The sequence below is a fragment of the Nicotiana tabacum genome, chromosome 7 (genome assembly GCF_000715075.1).
Source record: "Nicotiana tabacum cultivar K326 chromosome 7, ASM71507v2, whole genome shotgun sequence".
Taxonomy (NCBI): domain Eukaryota; kingdom Viridiplantae; phylum Streptophyta; class Magnoliopsida; order Solanales; family Solanaceae; genus Nicotiana; species Nicotiana tabacum.
This window is the reverse complement of record NC_134086.1, coordinates 176,791,924-176,813,388: the sequence shown is the minus strand read 5'-3', so window position 1 is coordinate 176,813,388 and position 21,465 is coordinate 176,791,924. Positions and strand designations below refer to the sequence as shown.

The following is a 21,465-nucleotide window of genomic DNA, read 5'->3' as shown; positions in this document are numbered from 1 at the left end:
ATATGTTTCTTAATTTTGGGAGGATGGAATTTACAGGTATATAAGCTGCTACAATTGCTTCGACAAGAGTTGCTGTTGGCTGGGGCGGAGGTACAGTAGTAGGTGCGGGTTCGGGCGAACCCAATGACTTTTTTCAAAACTCGGTATTTGTATTGAAAATTTTATCACATCTATATAAATATGTCATGCTGAACCCAGTAATAAAAAAAATATGAGTTCAATGATAAGAGTTGTGGGTTTGTTGGAAAAAAAATGTGAGTTCGATTCCTGATTAAAGTAGATTTTTATTTCGTTTTTTCAATATATTTTTTCACAAATCAACTGAACGACAACGTTTTCTTCACTTTCCTCTCAACAGACACTAAATAACATTATTTAATAAATAAAACATAACGCGTTTCTTTCTAATAAACAAAGAATAGAAGCTTCCCAACTTTAAACACAAAGTTTTCTTCCAATTCCCAAATCAAAAAAAAGCTAGGGTTCTGCCGGGTTCTGTTGCCTCTTTCAACTTCGTTGCTAGTTACTACTCCCTTGACACCACAACGAAATAGTTCGTCTTAGGTATCTGTCCATCTTCCCATCTCCTGTGAATCAAAATCCTTAACCCCTTTTCAATTGATTTTTGCACGTCAAGCTCTATTGGTTTTTTTTTTATTTGGGTATTGTTAAACTTAAAGTTAGTAAAAAAATATTTTCTTTTAGAACACTCCTGATTTGAGGCAAATTATTTTCATATTGGAATGAATAAGCCCAAATAGAAATAGTGCAGAATTGTTACAAAGTAAGTCATACGGTTGATCCCAATTTGGTTTGAGATTAAGCTACTGATGATTGATTGTAAAAGGGGAATCTGCTAAATGTGCTAACAAGAGTAATGAATTAGTGTAATGAATGTTATCACAGAAGCATTACTCTAGTATCATTTATGAATAGATGATTAAAAGGATATTTACTTGATTTTGAGGGCATGAGTGACATTCTGAACTTATGTTTGTTTATCTGTGTTCCATTTTTGTTGCATTTACTCTTTATATTTTAGCACTGTGCATTCATAAATTTTTATTGGTATATCTTATGGCACCTCGATTCTCTTTGTCAATTTATGGGAACTAGCTAGCTAGACTAAGTTTTTAAATTTTTGGGAACAAATCATATTATAGTTTACAAATTGAACTATGTCAAAGGAGATAAAGAATAGTTTGTTATAGCATTTTGAAACATATAACTTCAAGTGAATTTGTGTTTTGTGATTTTTAGGTTTTTCTAGCAAAAGTCGATATGATCACGAGTTTTTACAAAGCTCAAGCTTCTGCAGCTTCTTCTAGCTCTCCTTTGACAAGTTCTCCATGTTCAGTTATTAATAACAATTGTGAGCACGTGATTTTTGTTTCGCACGACAATCGCTCCAAAAGAAATAAAAAATAATAATAATTGGCCCCGCTGTACAAATTTTGGATTTTTACATGGCACTTTGTTGGTTATTTGTGATTTTTGCCCATTTTTACTTTATTAAAAAAAAATAAAAAAAATGTGTGTGTGTCATGCATAATTCGAACCGTAATCCGGTCGTTAAATAGAAAAATCATAAATAGGCATTTTTGTCCGTGATTTTGTTTTGTTTAATTTTACCTGTTTTGAAATATTTTAGTGTGCGTGCAAATAATTGAATTGAGTGTGTATTTAATTTTTATTTGATTTTTGCTTAGTTTTGTTTTTAAAATAAATAAGAAAAAGAAATAAAAATAATAAAAAAAAAAAGAAAAGAAAAGACCCCTTCTTCTTCCGGATTGGGCCAATTTTTTAAAAATTGGCCCAAACAAGCAATGCACCCAAACCAGGCCTGCCGGTCCAGTCCAGCTGATACCCAGGGTGTCCAAACGACGCCGTTTTGGTCCAAACTGATCTGGGCCGTTGATCTCAGATTGATCAACGGCCACGATCACCTCCCCTTAACCCACTAATGGCCCCGACCCGTTTTCACCCGGACCAACCCAAACCCTTTACCCTCAAAACGACACCGTTCCACTTAAGCCCTCAGATCCAGACCGTAGATCTAGATTGATCTAACGGTTGAGATCCGCCCACCCACTAACTATATAAACCCTTTACCATACCCTGCCCACCCTAGCCAACACCCCTGCCTTCGTCTTCACCAAACCCGTCCCCTTCAAACCCTAGCCGCCCCTGTATCCTTCACCATGAAAGCCGGCGGCACGGACGCCGGTGACCTTGCCCTTAACACCATAGAACCCCCTTGCCGTCCTGAACCCAAATCTATCAACCACACACCTCGAATCCTATCCCACCTTCTCGAATCTTCATTTGAAGATTCGAGTCGGAACCTAATCTACACCGATCGGCCCTAAATCCATACCAGACACTCCCCAGACCCCCCTCGTGACCAAACCATACTTGGTTTGGTCCGAATCTGACCAGGGAAGCACGAATCCCAGATCTAAGTTTTGAAACCACGAGGTTCCTCGTCACTGGTTCATACCCGTTCGAGCCAAAGAAATTAAGGTCTAAGGGACCTTAATCGAAGTGTTTCTCATCTGAGAAACACTTCGATTAAAGTCCGTTCAGCCTTAAGAAAAGTCTGTCCAAATCCGAGTTCAAACTTTTGATTTTTTTCGAGTTTTAAGGTGAGTTTGCTTTCTTTCCTTTACTTGTTTTAGTCCGTGTGATTTGTTTTAAAAGTCGGTTCATGTTTGTCTTTGGACTTTTACCAACTTCTGTTTGTCCACTTTGCCTGAACCACTGTGTTTGTTTGAATCCCTCATTTATTCTGATAATGCGTTTGTATATGCTGTGCGAATAATTGAGCTCCAAATTTTGGACTGACTAGTTGACTCCTCGAGTACATTTCTGCTTAGTCAGTATAATTCGAATCATGCATCGATACTGTTTAAATGTCTGATTTTTGGCTACGATTGTGTATGTTAATGCTAATATAGTTGAGTCGACATGTGTCGTCAATTAGTTTCAACTGCCTGAACAAAATAAATCGATTTGCTTCTGTTGAACATTTGCCTGAATCAATTAAGAACCAAGTTCAATTACTTATAGTTGTTAATATGATTTCAGAAACCTAAGGCTTGATCTGTAATTGAAATCTGAGTTGATGGCATGTGCACTTGTGCACAGCATGTGCATTGTGCACAGCCTGTTTCCTGCATAAAGGGGTTTCTGAGTTAAAAATGGTTTGACAGCATATGCTGTCAGATATATTCTACTGCCCATGCTTGCTTTTAGTTAATAAAATAGGAAAGATAAGTCTGCCAGGGAATATTGATGGGTTTAATACTTAATTAGCTAAAGTGGAACTGAAAAGGTGAAGGCACATGGGAGGGGTACTGTGATATTCTAAATAGGCTGTTAAAAGGAGTAGTGTTTTAGGCTTATAAAAGGGGGGCATATTGAGAGATAAGGGGATAGATATACAGAATTAGGGAGATACAGACCTAAGAGAGATTAGAGGTTAGAGAACACACACACATACAGAGACAGAGATAGACCTAAGAGAGGATTAGAGGTTAGAGAACCCTGAAGATTGAGAGGAAAGAAAAAACACATACACTGTGAGGATAGAAGAGAAAAGAGAGGGCTGATAGAGATACACAGACAGAGCATACAGAGATAGGGAAAGATACTGAGAGGGAACATCTGAGAGTTCAAATTTTGGAAACAGAAAACTGGAAAAGAATTTTTTGTCTGATAATTCAGACAGACAAAAACTAGAAGTTGCTTCCTTTCCTTTTGTTTTGATTTCACTAAATCTGGACCTGTTTTGTGCAACACTGATTTCTCCCAACTGAGTCTGCTTGGTTGTTGTTTGTTCTACTCGAGAGTTTGGTTTAGTTGGGGTGTTGATCTCACTCCAATTGTTTTGTGAGTTGTGGCTGCTACTCTTCTGTTTCTTGTTGCTGCTGCTACTGTTAGTGTTGTTATTGCTGCTGCACTTGTTGTCATTGTTACTCTGCTGACTGCCCTCTTCTTCAATTGTCAAATATTTCCAGGTGCACAACCTCTGAAACCATGTATTGTTGAAAGTTTGAAGTTGAAGCAGAAATAAAGAAACGAACAGCTGTTTATGTTATAACATTGGTGTTAAAAATAGGCTGAATGTTAGTTGGGCCTGTGTTTGTTTAACTGCAAACTGCAAACATTCTGTATAAACTAAATATACATTCTGTTTGAGATGAACTATTAGATAGCATTGTTTAATAGTAATGACAGTATGACATAGACAGTATGTTTGACTTAGTATACATTCAGTTCAGTATAACATTCTGTTTGATTTAGTTATGACAGTATAACATAGAGTCATGGCAAGCACTTGTATGTATTTTGCCCTGACCACTGAATTGACAAATCTGTGGTACTAGGTCTGGGATAAATGTATCCCAAACAAACTCTCATGCAGTCACATTAAGAGTCTGGCTATGAATGCCAGCTCTCCCGTCAGATTAATTGTTCGATATAGGTTCGATATCGGGTCTCGGTATAGATTCCTTGTTTCGAAATGATGCGATGACTGTTGAGGAAAACTAATAGTCGTATTGAATTCAATTAGTAGTAATTTTCCTAATAAACAGCCAATCTCGTTTATCAAGTTCAAATAGGTTAGAGTTTTAAAATAAAACTTGGAGGTCGTTAAATATAACTCAGTATATGTTGTTAATTTGTTTGCAATCTCACTTAGCAAATTAATAAGCGTATTCATTCGATGAAGACAAAGCATGAGGTAACTCTCACCTCATAAATAATCAATCAGGTAATCAAACAAATTTAGGTTCGGCAAACATAATAAAGATTCAGTCTGTATTTGTTCAAACAAGTAAGTTCGGTATCATCTTTCTTTTTTTAGAGACAAACGTAGTAGAAATGTAGTCACTGTAGGATACCTTTCTAAAATAAAGAGACGAGCCTCGCCAAATAAAAATGCAAATTGCGGGGCCCTCGATAAATAACCATAATAAATATTTTAGAATTCAGGCTAGGCCGTTTAGTGAATCTCATGGCCTTCCACTAAATAATAACGCGCTAGACTCTTCAGGCACGGTTTAAGTAAATTATATTCTTAAATTCGGGTGCACATTGATGTGACCCAAATTCAAATCTCAACGAAGTCGAAATGTGTTAACAACTACGGGTGCATTGATTGTGACGTGGTTCGAGATGCATTTTCACGACGTTGCAATTCTATAAAAATAAATGATAATAATAAAAGCGGTTTTAAACTTAATGAAAGCACGTAAGTCATAACATGTATTTAAATCAGATATTTAGCCATTATAACAATTTAAGCGACCGTGCTAGAACCACGGGATTCGAGGGTGCCTAACACCTTCCCTCGGGTCAACAGAATTCCTTACTTAGAATTTCTGGTTCGCAGACTTCATTTGGAAAAGTCGAAAATTTCCTCGATTTGGGATCCAAGATAAACCGGTGACTTGGGACACCAAAAGCCAAACCTTTCCCAAGTGGCGACTCTGAATTAAATAAATAATCCCATTTCGAATATTGTCACTTAAATTGTAAAAACTCCACCCGCGCATCTTACCCTTCGGGGCCGGGCGCGCAAAAGGAGGTGTGACAGCTCTGGCGACTCTGCTGGGGAAAAAACCCAGAACCACTGGTTCAGGGTTCAAGAATTCGAGCTTAGAATAATTGTTATATTTGGTTTTATTATCTGATATTTATTACATATTTTTTGCATAACGTGCTAAATGTTGTCTTTTACCGCTTTGATATTATCTGAACTGTATATAAACTGTGCCGAAACCTTTCTCTTCTTACTTCCGGGGAGAAGCTCGCTGGTCGAGACTCCCTATTCTGTTAGTGTCAATACCTAAAATAAGAAAGAGGTCGGACAAGTTACAAAGCCGGACGATCTCGCGGGTCCCCGGTACGTAGCCCCCTCCTCGACTCGAGTTGTCCGCTCGGGTACACAGTCTAGAACAAATACCCAGGTTACGAACCTAGAATAACTTGACTTCATGCCGGATCCCTAGTAGGGACGCTTATTTGCATCATGTTACATTTGACTTAGGGGACTCAACACAGGGGTTGGGTCCGTCTAGGACAGGCAACCTGAAACGAAAAAGACCACCCTGCTGCATCCTATTTGTTTTGTGCATTTATTTGCTTCGGTTCCGCATGTTGACCGGTTTCTAAAAAAGGGGGGAAAATAGCAGCGTAGGGAGATAATTACTTATTTTGGAAAAATAAAACCAATGTTCAAGTATTGTCAAAACCTCGCCGGAATTTTTCTAAAAAAAACAAGAAAAAAAAACAACATTTGTCTTCTTAGTTTAAGTTATTATATATAAAATTTTTTCTTTTTATCACTTCCAAAATCAAAATAAAAAGAGAAGGTATTCATTTTAAAAGTAAAAAAAAAAAAAAACGGAAAATTCATAATTCAAAAAAAATGTGTTGTTTCTTTCGTAGTACCCCTTTTGTAAATTCAGACTAATAGTCCAAATATTTCCTAAAAAAATAATAATAATAAATATTTTCTTTAGTCTTTATCTCTTTTCAAAAAGAAAAAAAAATATATAAAAACGTATTCTTGATTTCTAGGTTTATTCGATTCTTCTATTTACGGTACGACCGAACTACGCGGGTCTGATTCTCACCAGATGTGAGATACGTAGGCAGACCTCATCGGTTCCGGCCCCAATTTTTAAAAATCCAAAAAAAAAATATATATATTTTTCTTTAGAAAAAAAAAAGAAATAAAAAAATATAGAAGTTTTCCTTAAAATCAAATAAAAAAAAAATAAAAAAAAATAAAAATAAATAAATAGTCTTCTTCTTTCTGAAGTCTTTCATATGAAAAAATGAAATAAGCAGCAACAAAAATCAAAAAAATAATACTCTTTGCTTTCTAGTCTCTTTTTGTAAAATGTCCAAAAAAAATATATATATTTGAAAAATTGAATTTCAAAATATTAGGATTTTTCTTTAGAAGTGCTTTTGTAAATAAATAAAACTCATAATTCCGCATCATTTTCTTAAAAGTCCCTCTTTCAAAATTTAAGAGGCAACATCACATACGTTCTTTCTTCCGTAGAAAAGGTGAAACAAATGAAAAAAAAATCAACCAAACACATTTTCTTTTTTTTTTCGTTTAATATATATATATATATATATAAAAAATTTGAATAAGTAAATAAACAAAGAATAGACAAATCTTTTGAGTCCTATGCTAGATGAACACTTGCTTCTTTATTTTTATACTTGTTAGTTTCGAACTACGTAATGATCTGATTCACGTAGGCATCGTGATACGTAGGCAATCCTCATCGGATCCGGTCGCACTTCTTTTACTTCAAAATATATATAAAAAAAAAAGGAAGGGGAAAAAAACTAATAAGAGGGAAATACCGGAACAACGCATGCTCTCGTAGCAAACATATAGTAATCCACTTAACTGTATAGGTGCATCATGCCCAACGTGAGATTAACTATCTGTTATTTGCTGCAAATTAACCGTGCGCTTGTCGATGAGTATATCCAGGGTTTTTGGAAAGACGGTTGGTTTGGTGAAAGTCTGGCCTCGCACTCATACTTCACGAGGTCAAGGAGAAGTGTTCAGCTGCCTGTTGTTAGGACCAGAAGCGGTACTCACACTTACTTCACCAGGTCAAAAGGAAGTGTGGAAATGTCTTCAGAAATTCCATTGCAAACAATCCCTGTTTCCGAGGATTCCCTGAAACAATGTCTTCAGTACTCACACTTACTCACACTTGCTGGAAATGCTGGACGACTGGAACAATGGGAAAGAGCCGCCAAGTGTCATCCCCGGATTCCCTGAATTATTCTCCAGGTCAAGTGGGACTTCAAATGTTCCCATAAATTATCCTGCTACCCCATTCGGGTACCCAGCCACCTCAGCCTTCTCCGCTGGATCGCCTTCTAACCCTCATCCCCGAATGTCAGCCACCGATGCAAGCATGAACATCTTTACTGCATCGCCTTGCCCGATTACGGCATAACCTTCCACGTACAAGCCAAGCTTTGACTCGTCCTCTTTTACATTCCAAGCACCATCGTTCTCAATGGAACCAACTAGATTCGCTACCAGCACTAATCCTCTACCGCCTCAGTGCGAGCTTGCACCCAGGCAGGATCAGAGCCCCAGGATTGCAGAACAAAATGAGATTGCCAAAAGAATGAGAAGCCTTGAACAAAGTTTGAAAAATATGCAAGGATTGAGCGGACAGAAGAGCGTCTCTTACGCCGACCTATGCATGTTCCCTCACGTGCACCTGCCAGCGGGTTTCAAGACCCCGAAGTTCGAGAAATACGATGGGCACGGCGACCCCATTGCACATCTTAAGAAATACTGCAACCAATTGCGGGGAGCCGGCGGAAAAGAAGAACTGCTAATGGCATATTTTGGAGAAAGTTTGGTGGGAGTCGCTTCGGAATGGTATATGGACCAGGACATATCTCACTGGAATATATGGGATGATCTTGCCAGAGACTTCATAGGGCAGTTTCAATATAATATTGACATCGCACCAGACAGAAATGCTTTGTCAAACTTAAAGAAGAAACCCTCGGAAAGTTTCAGAGAGTACGCCATCAAATGGCGTGAGCAAGCGTCAAGGGTAAAACCTTCCATGGACGAGATAGAGATGGTCACTACTTTTCTCCAGGCTCAAGAGTCTGACTATTTCCAAAACATGATGTCGGCCATGGGAAAGCCTTTCGCAGAAGCGATTAAGATTGGAGAGATGGTGGAGAACGGTTTGAAAACGGGAAGAATTTTGAGTCAAGCAGCCATAAAGGCAACCTCCCAAGCTGTCCAAAGCGGGTCTGGAGGAATAGCAAGAGGGAAGAAGAAAGAGGAAACATCCATGGCGGTACCAGAGGTGGGAGAATATCATGATCCCGGGCTTTGTTCTTCGGAAAGAACCTCGCAACATTATTTCCCCCACCAAAATGCGACCTACGCTCCTCAGCCTTACATGGTCATGAGCACCCAGCCTTATATCCAGCGGACACAACCAGTCAATCGGGGGCAGGCCCCACATCCTAGGAATCAGCCTCCTCACCGAAACCACTACAATCCTCGACCTCCTCAAAATAATTTCCGTCCTCGGAAACCACCCAGGAGACCCAACTACACACCAATCGGTGAACCCTATTCCACCCTATTCCCTAAGCTTGTCCAAATGAATTTGTTGCAGCCCATACCACCAAACGGGCAGAACCCGGGGTCACCATCATATCAGCGGGGTGTCAGATGTGCATACCATTCAGGGGTAGAAGGGCACGACACCAACGACTGTTGGACATTGAAACAAGCTGTAGAGAATCTGTTAGACCAGGGGAAGATTGTGTTGAGAGACGAGGATATCCCAAATGTGACCAATAATCCGCTGCCCGCCCACAACAACGGGCCGCTAGTTGGGATGATTTGTGAAGACGAGGAAGTGGATCCGGCACTTAAAGCCATAATTGTTGTTGCTGATACAGAAAAAGGACCCAGGTTAACTCCGGAGCAAGAAAAAGGAATAAGTGATGTATTCAAGCAGGCCTCCATGGTATGGGGGACGGTGAAAACACCTCGGCCGAACGAGCCAGTGTTTGTCAGACGCATACCACAGGAGCCAAAATACAACAAAGAGGAAGATGATAAGGTGTCCCCGCTCGACGAGAGTGAGGAAATATGTGAGGCAACAAGGGAAAAGCTATGCGAAATGCACATGGTCCAGCCAGGAGAGGGCACTAGCACCGTTGAAGTATCGTACATGGGGCCAAGCACCAAGCTTCAAAACTAGAAGGCTACACCATTCTTGATCAAACGGAAGTCCTAATGAACCTGTCTTGCCACTTTCTCTGCATCACGAGTAACCCCTGAGGGTGACTCAGATGTTTTTCTTCAGTTTCATGTTTTTAATTTCCTGAATGTCGACCTTTTTCCTTATCTTCCCCAAAATGCCAAGAAATGAAATCATGCTTGATTACTCACTTTCTTCTTCTATGTTTTCTTCTGTGTTCTCTTCAATTCTGATAAATGCAGCTTTAAATAACATGACATGTCTGCGGACTTCATGCCCGGATCACGAGAACTCCGATCAGATTTCAAATAATGAGAAAATTTAAGATATAAAGAATTTGAAAAGTAAGAACAACTAAAGAAAATTGGTTCATGGTTTGGAAAATGTCCGTCACTAAAGTAGAGTTTGAGAGCAGTAAATGGGTTTAGACCCGTACAGAATGATAACCTTAATAACTGCGGTTTGTCACGAGCAATTATACCCAGAAAGAATGGTCCATACGTCATTGAAGAACGTTACCAAATGGAGCATTTGTATCTGGGCGACGTCGAAAGAAACGACGTCAGCCTTGCTTGGAAAGCAGGTGCAGTGATATGTCTAAATCACTCTGGAGATATCTTTGCACAGTTTGAGATGACGAAGGCTTTCATTCTCACTACCCAAACACTATCAACCCTTTGCAAAACCTATTTGAGCCGGTTACTCTTCTTTGATTACCCTCTTTGGAACCTGAAAATATTGTTGAAAATAAGTTGAAAAAAACAAAAACAAAACAAAAACAGAAAAAAACAAAAAACAAAAAACAAAAACAAAACAAAAACAAAAATCCAAAAAACAAAAGTGTGCCTGAACTACGTTTGACTTGATTCCGAAAGGATACGTAGGCAACCTCTCCTTGGGGTTCAGTCACACCAACAATAAAATCCAGGAATTCCCCCCGAAAATAAAACTGGGGCAGAAGTTATAACGATTCAGCAATGATCCCACCCAAAAGTTCCAAAGTTGTAGTTCAATCCAAATTCTTTTCACCCCAAACCTTTTTTTAAGTCCTTCTGATCAATCAGCAAAGCATTTCAAAATAGGAAGATGGAATTATTTGGGTCCGATACAACAAAATGAGGAGATTAAAGATGAGAGAGTCTTGTCGGTGAAAACCTTTGGGCACCGTGAGGCGACGAGAGAAGAGAAATTGAAATGAGAGAGCTTGTTTAGTAAAAACTCACAAGGAGTACTAGCAGGCGACAGTAAGGAGAGAAATGAGAGAGGTCGACTAGCGAAAACCCGCAAAGGGCGTTGTCGGCCAAAAAGATGATTCCACCTCAGAAAGTCCTGGCAAGGTTCCCGGGTTTTTGAAAAAAATATAGATCTGTTTTGATTCATGAGGAAATGCAAGTTCTCGGGGGTCGGGCATCCAGTCCAAAAGGCATGTCATGTCAGTTTGAAACTGGCATACACTCCAGATAAGTCCCTCTTTTCTCCCCGAAAGGGGCGTTTCTCTTTAAACTCATATGTTCTCCTTTACATAGTTTTCTTTGAGTTCTTTTTGATCTGACTCTTAATTCCGTAGTAATCGCAAAGAAAGGTGGCAGGACCGGTTTTACAGGGCTCCGTTTGGCGAGAGTCAAATAAAATGTACAACCTCGGTGGCGCGTCAGTTCCATCCCGACTGGCCATGGTAGTTGATTTGCTTCCAAAACCGACAAATCCCCACAGGCTATCCCTTGTTACAAATCCCCCATGGAGTCTCCCCTTGTACAATTCCCCAAAGAAGTCCACCCCAGCACATTCCCAGCAAGTTTGCTACAAAAAAAAAAGAAAGAAAATCCCCACAGAGTCTCCCTGATAAAATCCCCACCAAAATCCCCAAGCAGAAAGGGACAGAAAAACCAAAGCCTTATAAGGCAAATCATCACAAAATCTGGAAATGCAAGTCCGAGTAGTCCAAAGGGTTTCGCATGTAAACCTAATCAATGGCAGAGTTTCTCAACAAGAATTAGGCTAAGACAAAGCAATTGGAACGGTCAAGGCTCCCGAAACCAACCGCCATTTTCAAACTGACAATGTTTTCTTTGTGTAGGAAATTGAGACAGGCGCGACCCGAAGCAGCCATGCATGGAGCTGGTGTAGCCCAAATGAAAATGGAGCACACAGGCATTGAAACAGCCTTGCAACGGGAAAACGACCAATGGTAAGTTTCCCCATAATTCTTTCGTGCATTTCTGATAAAAATCATGGTAGCATAGGACCTCGTTCCTCAATCTTTCCGGTATAAACCACGGATCTCCCTGGCATAACCCAAGGAACTTTTCCTACCCAAATCCCCGGCATAATCCGAGGACTCTTTTCCCTTCCCGGCATAACCCGATGACTCTTCTCGGCATAACTCGATGAATCCTCCCGGCATAACCCGATGAATCCTCCCGGCATAACCCGATGAATCTTCCGGGCATAACTCGATGAATCCCCCCGGCATAACCCGATGAATCCTCTCGGCATAACCGGATGAATCTTCCCGGCATAACCCGATGAATCTTCCCGGCATAACTCGATGAATCCTCCCGGCATAACCCGATGAATCCTCTCGGCATAACCCAATGAATCCTCCCGGCATAACCCGATGAATCTTCCCGGTACAACCCGATGAATCTTCGCGGCATAACCCGATGAATCCTCCCGGCATAACCCGATGAATCCTCCCGGCATAACCCGATGAATCCTCCCGGCATAACCCGATGAATCCTCCCAGCATAACCCGATGAATCTTCCCGGTACAACCCGATGAATCTTCTCGGCATAACCCGATGAATCCTCCCGGCATAACCCGATGAATCTTCCCGGTACAACCCGATGAATCTTCCGGGCATAACCCGATGAATCCTCCCGGCATAACCCGATGAATCCTCCCGGCATAACCCGATGAATCTTCCCGGTACAACCCGATGAATCTTCCCGGCATAACCCGATGAATCCTCCCGGCATAACCCGATGAATCCTCCCGGCATAACCCGATGAATCCTCCCAGCATAACCCGATGAATCCTCCCGGCATAACCCGATGAATCTTCCTGGTACAACCCGATGAATCTTTCCGGCATAACCCGATGAATCCTCCCGGCATAACCCGATGAATCTTCCCGGTACAACCCGATGAATCTTCCCGGCATAACCCGATGAATCCTCCCGGCATAACCCGATGAATCTTCCCGGCATAACCCGATGAATCTTCCCGGCATAACCCGATGAATCTTCCCGGCATAACCCGATGAATCTTCCCGGTACAACCCGATGAATCTTCCCGGCATAACCCGATGAATCCTCCCGGCATAACCCGGTGAATCCTCCCGGCATAACTCAATGAATCTTTTCGGCATAACCCTAGAACTTTTTCCTTCAGTCAGCATTAGGGTTTTAAACCCTAAACTGAACTTTTTCCTTTCAGCCAGCATTAGGGTTTTAAACCCTAAACTGAGCTTTTTCATGCAACCAGCATTAGGGTTTTAAACCCTAAACTGAATTTTCCTTTTAGTCAGCATTAGGGTTTTAAACCCTAAACTGAACTTTTTCCTTTCAGCCAGCATTAGGGTTTTAAACCCTAAACTGAGCTTTTTCATGCAACCAGCATTAGGGTTTTAAACCCTAAACTGAATTTTTCTTTTAGTCAGCATTAGGGTTTTAAACCCTAAACTGAACTTTTTCCTTTCAGCCAGCATTAGGGTTTTAAACCCTAAACTGAGCTTTTCCTTTTAATCAACATTAGGGTTTTAAACCCTAAACTGAATTTTCCTTTTAGTCAGCATTAGGGTTTTAAACCCTAAACTGAATTCTTCCTTTGTTCGGCGTTAGGGTTTTAAACCCTAAACTGAACCTTTCCCCAGCTAGTCGGTATTAGGGCTCCAACCCTGAACTGAGCATGCATATCCTCTTTCATCAATTTTATGAACTTCCCGGCGAATAATTAACGAAATTTTCCTAATGAAACTGGGGCAGAAAATTTCGTTCGTTTGTTTTCTCCCGCAGGTCTGACCTCGAGCCACACGGATCGAAACGACCCACGAGATGAGTCTCAACTCAGAATCAAAGAAGAAAAAGACAAAAGAAGATATCCCGAGATATCAGAGTGAATGGAGAGCAGATCGACTCCAACATTTGACTAAAGTCCTAAACCCTGCCAATCGCGTCTCACTCAGTATCCCAGAGATTAAACAAGTCGCCGCAACTCGCAAGCATCAAGATTCAGATCGGAGTCTACAAGCAGAATCAGCTAAGACCCAAGATCAAGTCGTAAAAGAATCATAGATAGGAATCTTGTAACTAGCAGTTGACATGCATATAAGTAGTTAGTTCAGTTTCCAATTTTCGTTTGGTTGTAATAAGGCGGTCAGTGACGCAGCAGTGACAACAGCAACAGCAGTAGCAGCAAGCATTGCAATCCCATGGTAGTCCCAGCTACCAAAACTTCTCGAACTACATTGACCTGATTCCTGTTTAGCCCAGGATATGTAGGAAATCTTTGAAGCAAGATTCGGTCAGATCTTTCAAAAACATGCTTCATACGGAGTGGTCCATAGGCAAAAATCGCTCATACACGCTCACTTTATCTTTGCACGGAAACTCTTCGTGTTTCCGAACAAAGAGAGGAAGCTGTGAGCACGTGATTTTTGTTTCGGACGACAATCGCTCCAAAAGAAATAAAAAATAATAATAATTGGCCCCGCTGTACAAATTTTGGATTTTTACATGGCACTTTGTTGGTTATTTGCGATTTTTGCCCATTTTTACTTTATTAAAACAAAATAAAAAAAAATGTGTGTGTGTCATGCATAATTCGAACCGTAATCCGGTCGTTAAATAGAAAAATCATAAATAGGCATTTTTGTCCGTGATTTTGTTTTGTTTAATTTTACCTGTTTCGAAATATTTTAGTGTGCGTGCAAATAATTGAATTGAGTGTGTATTTAATTTTAATTTGATTTTTGCTTAGTTTTGTTTTTAAAATAAATAAGAAAAAAATAAAAAAAAAAGAAAAGAAAAGACCCCTTCTTCTTCCGGATTGGGCCAATTTTTTAAAAATTGGCCCAAACAAGCAATGCACCCAAACCAGGCCTGCCGGTCCAGTCCAGCTGATACCCAGGGTGTCCAAACGACGCCGTTTTGGTCCAAACTGATCTGGGCCGTTGATCTCACATTGATCAACGGCCACGATCACCTCCCCTTAACCCACTAATGGCCCGACCCGTTTTCACCCGGACCAACCCAAACCCTTTACCCTCAAAACGACACCGTTCCACTTAAGCCCTCAGATCCAGACCGTAGATCTAGATTGATCTAACGGTTGAGATCCGCCCACCCACTAACTATATAAACCCTTTACCATACCCTGCCCCCTAGCCAACACCCCTGCCTTCGTCTTTACCAAACCCGTCCCCTTCAAACCCTAGCCGCCCCTGTATCCTTCACCATGAAAGCCGGCGGCACGGACGCCGGTGACCTTGCCCTTAACACCATAGAACCCCCTTGCCGTCCTGAACCCAAATCTATCAACCACACACCTCGAATCCTATCCCACCTTCTCGAATCTTCATTTGAAGATTCGAGTCGGAACCTAATCTACACCGATCTGCCCTAAATTCATACCAGACACTCCCCAGACCCCCCTCGTGACCAAACCATACTTGGTTTGGTCCGAATCTGACCAGGGAAGCACGAATCCCAGATCTAAGTTTTGAAACCACGAGGTTCCTCGTCACTGGTTCATACCCGTTCGAGCCAAAGAAATTAAGGTCTAAGGGACCTTAATCGAAGTGTTTCTCATCTGAGAAACACTTCGATTAAAGTCCGTTCAGCCTTAAGAAAAGTCTGTCCAAATCCGAGTTCAAACTTTTGATTTTTTTCGAGTTTTAAGGTGAGTTTGCTTTCTTTCCTTTACTTGTTTTAGTCCGTGTGATTTGTTTTAAAAGTCGGTTCATGTTTGTCTTTGAATTTTTACCAACTTCTGTTTGTCCACTTTGCCTGAACCACTGTGTTTGTTTGAATCCCTCCTTTATTCTGATAATGCGTGTGTATATGCTGTGCGAATAATTGAGCTCCAAATTTTGGACTGACTAGTTGACTCCTCGAGTACATTTCTGCTTAGTCAGTATAATTCGAATCATGCATCGATACTGTTTAAATGTCTGATTTTTGGCTACGATTGTGTATGTTAATGCTAATATAGTCGAGTCGACATGTGTCGTCAATTAGTTTCAACTGTCCTGAACAAAATAAATCGATTTGCTTCTGTTGAACATTTGCCTGAATCAATTAAGAACCAAGTTCAGTTACTTATAGTTGTTAATATGATTTCAGAAACCTAAGGCTTGATCTGTAATTGAAATCTGAGTTGATGGCATGTGCACTTGTGCACAACATGTGCATTGTGCACAGCCTATTTCCTGCATAAAGGGGTTTCTGAGTTAAAAATGGTTTGACAGCATATGCTGTCAGATATATTCTACTGCCCATGCTTGCTTTTAGTTAATAAAATAGGAAAGATAAGTCTGCCAGGGAATATTGATGGGTTTAATACTTAATTAGCTAAAGTGGAACTGAAAAGGTGAAGGCACATGGGAGGGGTACTGTGATATTCTAAACAGGCTGTTAAAATGAGTAGTGTTTTAGGCTTATAAAAGGGGGTCATATTGAGAGATAAGGGGATAGATATACAGAATTAGGGAGATACAGACCTAAGAGAGATTATAGGTTAGAGAACACACACACATACAGAGACAAAGATAGACCTAAGAGAGGATTAGAGGTTAGAGAACCCTGAAGATTGAGAGGAAAGAAAAAACACATACACTGTGAGGATAGAAGAGAAAAGAGAGGGCTGATAGAGATACACAGACAGAGCATACAGAGATAGGGAAAGATACTGAGAGGGAACATCTGAGAGTTCAAATTTTGGAAACAGAAAACTGGAAAAGAATTTTTTGTCTGATAACTCAGACAGACAAAAACTAGAAGTTGCTTCCTTTCCTTTTGTTTTGATTTCACTAAATCTGGACCTGTTTTGTGCAACACTGATTTCTCCCAACTGAGTCTGCTTGGTTGTTGTTTGTTCTACTCGAGAGTTTGGTTTAGTTGGGGTGTTGATCTCACTCCAATTGTTTTGTGAGTTGTGGCTGCTACTCTTCTGTTTCTTGTTGCTGCTGCTACTGTTAGTGCTGTTATTGCTGCTGCACTTGTTGTCATTGTTACTCTGTTGACTGCCCTCTTCTTCAATTGTCAAATATTTCCAGGTGCACAACCTCTGAAACCATGTATTGTTGAAAGTTTGAAGTTGAAGCAGAAATAAAGAAACGAACAGCTGTTTATGTTATAACATTGGTGTTAAAAATAGGCTGAATATTAGTTGGGCCTGTGTTTGTTTAACTGCAAACTGCAAACATTCTGTATAAACTAAATATACATTCTGTTTGAGATGAACTATTAGATAGCATTGTTTAATAGTAATGACAGTATGACATAGACAGTATGTTTGACTTAGTATACATTCAGTTCAGTATAACATTCTGTTTGATTTAGTTATGACAGTATAACATAGAGTCATGGCAAGCACTTGTATGTATTTTGCCCTGACCACTGAATTGACAAATCTGTGGTACTAGGTCTGGGATAAATGTATCCCAAACAAACTCTCATGCAGTCACATTAAGAGTCTGGCTATGAATGCCAGCTCTCCCATCAGATTAATTGTTCGATATAGGTTCGATATCGGGTCTCGGTATAGATTCCTTGTTTCGAAATGATGCGATGACTGTTGAGGAAAACTAATAGTCGTATTGAATTCAATTAGTAGTAATTTTCCTAATAAATAGCCAATCTCGTTTATCAAGTTCAAATAGGTTAGAGTTTTAAAATAAAACTTGGAGGTCGTTAAATATAACTCAGTATATGTTGTTAGTTTGTTTGCAATCTCACTTAGCAAATTAATAAGCGTATTCATTCGATGAAGACAAAGCATGAGGTAACTCTCACCTCATAAATAATCAATCAGGTAATCAAACAAATTTAGGTTCGGCAAACATAATAAAGATTCAGTCTGTATTTGTTCAAACAAGTAAGTTCGGTATCATCTTTCTTTTTTTAGAGACAAACGTAGTAGAAATGTAGTCACTGTAGGATACCTTTCTAAAATAAAGAGACGAGCCTCGCCAAATAAAAATGCAAATTGCGGGGCCCTCGATAAATAACCATAATAAATATTTTAGAATTCAGGCTAGGCCGTTTAGTGAATCTCATGGCCTTCCACTAAATAATAACGCGCTAGACTCTTCAGGCATGGTTTAAGTAAATTATATTCTTAAATTCGGGTGCACATTGATGTGACCCAAATTCAAATCTCAACGAAGTCGAAATGTGTTAACAACTACGGGTGCATTGATTGTGACGTGGTTCGAGATGCATTTTCACGACGTTGCAATTCTATAAAAATAAATGATAATAATAAAAGCGGTTTTAAACTTAATGAAAGCACGTAAGTCATAACATGTATTTAAATCAGATATTTAGCCATTATAACAATTTAAGCGACCGTGCTAGAACCACGGGATTCGAGGGTGCCTAACACCTTCCCTCGGGTCAACAGAATTCCTTACTTAGAATTTCTGGTTCGCAGACTTCATTTGGAAAAGTCGAAAATTTCCTCGATTTGGGATCCAAGATAAACCGGTGACTTGGGACACCAAAAGCCAAACCTTTCCCAAGTGGCGACTCTGAATTAAATAAATAATCCCATTTCGAATATTGTCACTTAAATTGGAAAAACTCCACCCGCGCATCTTACCTTTCGGGGCCGGGCGCGCAAAAAGGAGGTGTGATAACAATATTAATCCTTCCCAAGTATCGGATAAAACGTATGATTATGTACCCGATCCTGCTAAAAGAAAATCAATTTCAGAATATCCTCCTAATTTACGTGACCGTGTAAGGAGAAATTATATACAAAATGGAGTTTGTCAACCTCGTGGTTTTGTCTTTCCAAAAAGAGATTTTGGGAAAATAATGCGTCACTTTAATCCTGAATGGTTTAAAACTTCATGTTCTCAATGGTTAGAATATAGCATTAAACAAGATGCAACATTTTGTTTATGTCGTTACTTGTTTAAAAATAAGGTTGGAGGATACAAAAAAAAAGTAGGTGATGCTTTCACAACAGATGGTTTTAGAGGTTGGAATAAAGGTTTAGAAAACTTAAATCACATGTGGGTGACGTGAGTAGTGTTCATAATCGATGTTTCAAGATGATGCTAGATTTAATGAACCAAGCACAATCCATTCTAACTTCTTTGGACAAGCAATCTGAGAAAATTAAAAGTGAACATCGAGTTTGTTTGAATTCTTCAATTGATATGATAAGGTATCTTTTGAAAGAAGGAAATCTTTTTCGGGGCCATAATGAGAGTGTAACTTCTACTAGAAGAGGCCATTTTTTAGATCTCTTAACATGGTATGCAGATAGGAAGGAAGATGTGAAAAATGTGGTATTAGAAAAAGCTCCAAAAAATAGCACCATGACTTCTCCTGATATTTAGAAAGATATTGTGAATTCTTGTGCAAAAGAAACGGTGAAAGCAATTATTGAAGACTTGAATGGGGATTTTTTTGGGATATTAGTTGATGAGTCTAAGGATGTCTCTCATAAGGAACAAATGGCTCTTGTTCTGTGCTATGTCAATAAAGAGGGTGAACTTATTGAGCGATTCCTTAGTCTTGTTCATGTTAAAGGTACAACTGCGCATGCATTACAAAAAGAAATATATTCTTTGCTTTTACAACATTCATTGAGTTCATCTCTAATACGGGGACAAGAGTATAATGGAGCTAGTAACATACAAGGAAACATCAATGGTCTTAAAGCTTTAATTCTAAAAGATAATCCTTCGGCACATTGCTTTACTCATCAGTTGCAATTGACTCTTGTAGCTGTTGCAAAGAAACACCATGATGTAAATAATGTTTTGATATTCTTGCTAATGTTTTGAATGTTGTTGGAGGTTCTTATAAGCGCAGGGAGATGCTTAGAGATGATCAAGTTGAAAAATTAGATGAGTTATTAGTGCTCGGTGAAGTTCATACATGAAGTGGATTAAATCAAGAACTTGGGCTTCAAAGACCAGGTGATATCCGTTGAGGATCTCACTTTAAGACAGTACGTAACTTTATTTCTTTATTCTCATCAATTGTTCATATACTTGGAGTTCTTGCAAATGAGAGTTCAAATTATCAGGAGAAAGCATTAGCCAAAAGTCTAGTGGAAGATATAAGATCTTATGAGTTCGTTTGTATACTACATTTTATGTTAAAATTATTGGCAATTACATATGATTTGAATATGGCCCTAAAAAAAAGATCAAGATATTGTTAGTGCAATGAAACTTGTTGATTTCACAAAGAGGCAATTGCAAACAATGAGAGAATCTAAATGGAATTCTTTGATAGAATATGTCTCTTCGTTTTGTGATAAGAATGGTATTGTAATCCCAAAAATGGATGAGAAGTATGCACTTGGAAAGTCGAAGCGTAAAAGCTCAACTGTTACATATTCCCATCATTTGTACGTAGAGGTTTTTGTGCTGCTATTGATTTGCAACTTTCGGAGCTTAACAGTCGTTTTAGTGAAGTGAATACTTCTCCGCTTCTCGGTATGGTTAGTTTGAGTCCCGATGATTCTTTTGCGAATTATGATAAAAACAAGATTATGAAACTTGCTACATATTATCCAAATGAGTTCACTGCTTCTAAGCTTGAAGATCTTAGTTATGAGCTTGGCAACTATATTGACTATGTGCGAGAAATGGACAATGCATTCTCTAACTTGAAAGAGCTTGGTGATCTGTCGAAGGCATTGGTTAAAATAAATATTCACAAGACATGGGGACTTGTTTATTTGCTTGTGAAGCTGAGTTTGATATTACCTGTGGCTACTGCAACGGTTGAAAGAGCTTTTTCTTCAATGAAGTTTATTAAAAATGATTTACGAAGCAGGATTGGTGATGACTTCTTGAATGATTGTTTAGTTTGTTTTATAGAGGATGAAGTATTTGAAAGTGTATCTAATGATGCGATCATTGATCGTTTTCAAAACATGACAACTCGTCGAGTGCAAGTGAAATGATAATATTTATATTCATATATTGTGTTTGTCTTTCGTTACTTTTTAAATATATATTAAATATCGATACTCATTCTTTAGTCAGTTTGATATTGTATATTAGTTTTAGGTCATAGTTTTATTTTAAATTTTAGAACCCACACACTCCAAATCCTAGCTCCGTCTCTGGACCTGTTGGTATTAGAAACATCCTTAGTTCCTCGATTTATTATGTGATGTGAAATCCATCCTTAGCAAAATAATTATTTGGTTATATATGCCATTTTGGGTTTTGCTCTAATAAAAAATTATAGAGATAAAAGTGCTACCAACTAGTGTAACTAGAGCGGTAAATGCAGTTGTGTTTGAGGAGCTATATTTTTGCAAGAGTGTTGATGAGTTAGCTGATTTATAATTGGGAGAGAATTCATATTGATCAAATTTAGTCAAAGGCACTGGGATATATGTTTGTTTCATTTGTTATAAATTTATTCCCAACTAAATAGAATTATAACAGACTATACTTGTGTTAATT

At 39.2% G+C, this 21,465-nt stretch overlaps 2 protein-coding genes across 2 annotated transcripts; both read left to right on the top strand.

Annotated features, from left to right (window-relative positions):
* Nucleotides 1-19,080: 19,080 nt before the first annotated feature.
* LOC142162449 (uncharacterized) lies at nt 19,081-19,821 on the top strand. Its single transcript, XM_075218809.1, has 2 exons — nt 19,081-19,320; nt 19,372-19,821. The coding sequence occupies exons 1-2, from the start codon at nt 19,081-19,083 to the stop codon at nt 19,819-19,821; spliced, it is 690 nt and encodes a 229-aa protein (XP_075074910.1).
* A 387-nt stretch (nt 19,822-20,208) lies between these two features.
* LOC107814300 (uncharacterized) lies at nt 20,209-20,954 on the top strand. Its single transcript, XM_075218808.1, has 2 exons — nt 20,209-20,393; nt 20,447-20,954. Exons 1-2 carry the CDS (start codon nt 20,209-20,211, stop codon nt 20,952-20,954), a joined length of 693 nt encoding a protein of 230 aa, XP_075074909.1.
* Nucleotides 20,955-21,465: the final 511 nt, after the last annotated feature.